Below are 6,000 nucleotides of genomic sequence, written 5' to 3'. Positions count from 1 at the left end.
ATTTTTATATTGATATAATAACTGTATAGATCGTATCATAACTCTTAAGTCATAATTATTTATAAATATAAAATAAAAAAAAATGATTTTTTTATAGGGACGACCCCGTCAATCATCCAAGACTCGCATATTATTTGTTATTTACTCAGTCTTTTTAAATTATTGAAAGTCAATAATAGTTTGAAGTTATAGTACAGGACAGGTGGTTCATTCTAGCCCTATTCCAACCCACTTTTCTATAATAAAAATAAAAAAGGGATCAAATAATAATTTCTCTACACATAAGACATTTATAGGTCGGTCAATGTGACACAATTGGAGGATTGGGACACAAATACTTTAGCATTGTAGACATAAATTTAAGGGTTAAATATATTTTCTTATTACTGCTATTGCTAATGAACTATTTTTATGGCAAATTCAAGTTTGAAAATAATGTTTTAGGGAAAAAGAAAATTTTCGTCTTATAATTTTGGTTTGAATTCATTTTGATATTTTATTTTTTACAATATTAGATTTAGTCCTTTATCTATCAATTTTTCATAGGTTTGGTCCTTTAGCTTAATGTACGGACTCTTTTGCCATTTGATATAAAGGCTAATAGTCAATGCTAATGTTCTAAGTGTAATATAAATAAATATTTTTTCGACAAACTTAAATTCTTATACCATTTTAGGCGAACATTAGTTACGAGATGCAAAATGAATGGATATATATGGACTAAAATTGGTTTTGTGTAAGGGTAAAACTATTTGAAATTGGATCAAAAGGACTAAAATAAACAATTCTGAAAGTTATCGAACAAAATTAAAATGGATAAATTTAAAGAATTAAAATTAATAATAGGCAAATTTAAAGGACTAAACAAATAATTTTCGTTAATGTTTTATGAAATTTTGTATTCTAAATCTTCTTAATATGTAGTAGTGATGTGGGGGTTTGCCTCAAGATCTTGAGAATTTACTCAAACGCCCCCAATTTTTATATTAACTATAAAACAGGCCACGATTCACATTTTTTACATACAGATCGTACCGATTTGATTCCAATCTAACTTGAACCTGGATATGTATAGACTCGCGATGATCAATAGATCATTCCTAAATTAATAGTTCAACTTCGGCTACATTATACTCTACTAAAACTTTCACCTTCCTCATCTTATAACTTTGTTGACTTAAGCACTGAAAGTTATAATCGGAGCTTTCCCAGTACAGTTCATAACATCTTTTATTTTGCAAATCATGTTTCAAGATTCCAAATATACTAAAGCACATTGCGATCTTTCCTTATATAGATTAGACCCTTGTGACGTTAATAAATTCAAATACACATCATATAACAATTTTTAATCAATTGTATTAGATTTTGTAATTTTACTATTTTTTTGTTTTATAAAAAAAAAAAATAGCATCTTATAATGCAGCCGGTGTGAGACAATATCTACCGATATTATTGCCAATACCATTGGTCTGAACAAAGAGTGTACTTGGGTAAAGCTTAGAATTGTACTTGCAGTCGCTGTTCTATTTCAAGAACTTCAAATGGGGTAATTTAGCACTTCAAGAGCCATTGCAGGAACTTCTCTTGATTGCATTAACGTCATACTTTTTATGTAGGAGTGAAATTTAAGGTTGTCTTTCTCCGGCAGTCTGAATATTCTATTGCAAAATGATATGAGTTTCCAGGAATTATATACTGATTAATGTCATTTTCTTGGTTAAAACATACTGTACCTGTCTTTGTGTTATTCCTTAAATCCCCACTTCTTCTTATGTTGCAAAGGCAGAGAAACATAGGAAACAAAGTGTTGCTTTTCCGGTCAACTTTTGGATTTCTTGTTATTTGTCGCCAGTCATTTGAATTTTTTCTGGATCAACCTGTACATCTCGTCCTGTAATTTGTTAAGAATCTTTGCCTTTAATCCTTTTCTTTGGCTTTTCCTTTCGCCTTTCTGCTTTTGATGCAAACAATCAGCGGAATTAAGGGTGGAAACGCAAGACTTGTTTCTTTCTTTAAGCTTCCGAATCTTGATTCACCAGTAACTACAATGAGTTCTCTGTCTATATATATATGTACATTTGTTGGATGAAGTTTGCACAATGAATGCGAAGTGGAAGTAAAGACGAAGTGAAATCAAGCCATCGACTCAACGGCATCTTGTTCTTGGTTGATCATGAATACAGAGAGTTTGAAGCAGCCGTCTGATATGCCAAAAGGGCCGTCTCCTGTCGTCCCCCTTCTTGCGGTGGTGGGATTAGGCCTACTCCTCCGTGGCAGCTCCTCCTCTGTCAGCCTCAATCTCCCCCTGGTGTCGGAGGGCGAAAATGCTGTCTTTACATGCTTCATCTTTATACCGGTTCTGGTGCTCCTAGCCGTCTATTCCACCAGCCACACAATAGTGTTACCTCTTGCTCTGATTCTTGTAATGTACACGGTGACTACTATGCTTCTCGGCCCCCTCATGCTGATACTGATCATATACTTGGCTGGTGCTTACTTGGCTTCTGTGAAATGCAACGGGGAGGAACTTGGGTGGGGATGCCTGTTAGTCATAGGCTTCTTTTTGCTGCATTGGGTGTTGTCAGAAGAGGGACGCCAATCAGGGTTGTTGGTGCTCGCTATAATGATCTTCCTCTGTTACCATTGTTTCCCATAGATGTTCGTCGGGACTGATTTGGTGTCTTTTTTGTAAATTGTTCTGTGCAATTGCTGCAGAATCTCAGTTGGCATTACGTGGTAATAACAAATGGAGAATGATTGCTCTGTCCACTGATGGCATTTTGAGTTTATGTTACATCAAACAGCTTAAGATCAGATGATTGTGCCTTTTCTCTTGCTACCTGAACTCAACTGTTCCATTGGAACACAAGCAAATGCGTAAAGAAACATGTTACCACAGTACTTCAGTAAAAGAAGCTATGTTCTATGATGTAATAATGTAGATGACTTCTCTTCCTCTCCACATAAAGATTGTGAGGCAGAGAGTTCGCCAAGTCCCAACATAATACCTTCACGCCTCAGGCAGTCTCCTAGACCGTAGGAGACGTGCGGTTTGCTGCTACTTTTCCTTGACCTTCTTGTTACCACATGAACCCTTCACACTCACCAACTCATTAGCTTTTAAAATAGTAAACCTAAACAAGAATTCCATTCAGGAATTCAACAGATTGGCTCAAGCAGATTGCCATCCTCTGGTTTCGCCTAAATCCCTTTTCAGTTTTGCGAAGAAATGAACTGAGAATAGCTCTGCCGCGCAATTTTATAGTCTTCAAAAGCAACTTCCTTTCAAATTAATCTATATACTAATGGAGACTGCTTCTGAGATACTTCACAATCCAACTCAATCCAATTTCCCCGTCTAGAAACCAGTTTTTCTTCAGAAGAAAGTGCAGGATGTAATCCTGCCAATTTAAACCACATTTACAAGCGTAAATTAGTATCGGTCCAAAACTTTACATCTTTATTAATCAATACCCGACGCTCATCAACATATATATTTGTGCTGACAATGAAATTTATGTACATAAACATAATTCAGACTCTTCAAGACCAAACACAGAGAAAGAAGGACAACAAAAAATCAACATTTTAAGATATAAATCAGAGTGAGATTCATTCTTCATGCCGCGTTCCCTAGTGTAGATCAGAAACCTCTGTCCATCTTATTAGTGATATCCGATCGGGGCCGGTGCTTCCTTCAGTTCGTGTCCCTGGTAGTGAATATCCTGCAACCAATGCCAACAGCATCTTATCAGCATACAAATCAGGCATAAAAGACAGAGTCTGATAATAGGAACTTGTTAAGATGTTTCACGTACCGATGCAAAGTGGTTGACATCACGGTGGTGGGCCTCATCGGCTCTGACAACCATGACGACATCACGAAGTGTTGAGTTCTTCGGCAGGCGCCAATAATCAACAGCAATAGCCGGAGCCGGAACATTCTCAATGGTGCCCTTGTCCAGCTCTTTCAAGAACTCTGTATAGGAATGAATTGCTTCTTCTTCCAAATAGCCCACAATGCGGTGAGCCAGCTTTGGAGAAATGAGATACGTCAAGAAGTAGGCGTTGAAGAAGACGCCCTGGACCGCAAAGACGAGGGCGCGCTCATACCACCTCGGCTGAGACACCTCCATGAAGGTCATGAGATGCATCCTCTCATTCTCAGCTTCTTCAAGGAGGGCCTTTATCCAGCCGCCACTGTGCTCGAACCGCCTCAGCGACTTGCAGTGCAGCAGCATGCCTCCCACCATCCCGGGGACGGCCGCAACCGTCTCCAGCATCATTGCACGGCAGCCATACCGCCTCTGCAAAATTGGAGAAAGATTAATTCTTGAAATGCAAAGAATTTAGAAACCACTCTTTGCTAAGATGCTAAATCAAATACTGTAACTGCTACAGCACAAAACATTAGAAGATGACAAAGAAGCCAAGGTTGTACACTGTGGACAGCAAATCAACTTCAACTACACAAACTAACATTCTTGATTATGAGTTTATCACTTGCCATTGTCATTAACTAACATAAACAGATAAATTCTGTTCACGCCCAAAATATTTCAAATAAACCAATAATGGCAACGTGTAAAGATTCTAACTTCATAGACATGTTGATTACTTTTTCTTCAAAATAATGTCGATTTTCAATCTTAATATGATCAATTCATGCAAAAGCAATAACATACCTGAAAAAATAAATCAGTAGGAAATCTAAGAGCCTTGACTGTCCAATAGGCCACCTTGTCCAAAAATGTGACTGGCGCATGATGTTTACTCAGATCTATTGACAAATCAGCCTTGTATGCCTCCCATGGCTTCATTTGCAAAAAACCCAAAATGATAAATTAGACCATATAAATACGCAACTATATATATATATATATATATATATATATCAAGAATTAAGATATATATGAAGTAAACGTTTTTGCTTTTGGCTCCTACCCTAAAGCAGTTCCACCTCCATTCCGAGCCATCCTCTTTGGTAACCTTCGCAGGCTCAACGCCCCAGTAACTGACAATCGACTTATTACCATTTCCACCACCACCAGCGGCGGCGCCACCATCCGATCCCGCCTGCACTTTCTTTTTCTCCTCCTCCTGCTGCCTCTCACCCAAAGCCAATGTACTGGCGTTACGCGACCCAAGAACCGGGACCCTCATCCACGTCACCACCACTTTTTCAGGACCCTTAGCAGGACCATGGACAAAGTTAGCGGCGCCACCATGAACATAGCCACCAAGTGCTGCTACATCACTTGCAGCACCGCCTCGTGAGACGGCGGTCGAGAAGTAACGCGGGCCGACGTGGGTTAGCACCGATCGCGCCACCCTTGTTGCGCTCCTGCTCATCATCTTCCTCTTCAGGACAAAATCAAGAGATCTGAACAAGAAATTAAGGTTTACAAGAATCTTGGAGAGAAAACTTTGAGAACAAGGTTTTGTTTGCTACGTTGTCGCGAGCTGTTGTTGTATGGTGGCTGAGGGGCGAGAAGCTGTCCTTTTATAGGGGTATAGAGGTAATATCACGTGCATGAGTTGGTGGAAGGCGCCAAGGCGGTGGTGATGTGCTGTGAACAAACAACTAATACGTATTTTCATTTTTCCACTTTTGACCTTTTGATATTTTGTGAGTATTTAATGTAGATTATCATTAATGCACGTAATTAACGATTTTAGAGTATTCTGGAGACGGGGAAATCACGAAAATGGCCCTAAATCGAAGTTCAATGAATATGCATGGACGAGTATTCGTGGAATATTGTAGTTTGGTTAACAAGAAAGTGAACAAAGAAGTAGTTCTAGAACTTTAGTATCGAAGAAAAAATTTGATTCGGGTTAATCTTGCTTAGTCGCGATCAACGCTCACGATCTCTCTATGCCACCAATTTGAACATGTTATTTGGAGATAAAAAAAAGAACATTAAGCTAATCGAGTTCGTCCCAACGACGACACTCTGATGCTTAAGTAAGATAGAGATCGAAGGAAAACTTCAG

The 6,000-nt window shown here is 38.5% G+C and overlaps 1 protein-coding gene across 1 annotated transcript; it reads right to left on the bottom strand.

Annotated features, from left to right (window-relative positions):
- Window positions 1–3,436: 3,436 nt before the first annotated feature.
- LOC105172762 (ubiquinol oxidase 2, mitochondrial) lies at window positions 3,437–5,492 on the bottom strand. The gene is made up of 4 exons (XM_011094339.3): window positions 4,948–5,492; window positions 4,689–4,817; window positions 3,822–4,310; window positions 3,437–3,728 (listed from the first exon to the last, which is right to left on the bottom strand). The coding sequence occupies exons 1-4, from the start codon at window positions 5,356–5,358 to the stop codon at window positions 3,669–3,671; spliced, it is 1,089 nt and encodes a 362-aa protein (XP_011092641.2). The 5' UTR covers window positions 5,359–5,492; the 3' UTR covers window positions 3,437–3,668.
- Window positions 5,493–6,000: the final 508 nt, after the last annotated feature.

The sequence above is a fragment of the Sesamum indicum genome, linkage group LG6 (assembly GCF_026168435.1).
Source record: "Sesamum indicum cultivar Baizhima isolate 11 linkage group LG6, ASM2616843v1, whole genome shotgun sequence".
Classification (NCBI taxonomy): Eukaryota; Viridiplantae; Streptophyta; class Magnoliopsida; order Lamiales; family Pedaliaceae; genus Sesamum; species Sesamum indicum.
Note: the sequence above shows the minus strand (reverse complement) of the source record. Positions and strands in the feature narration are given on the sequence as shown.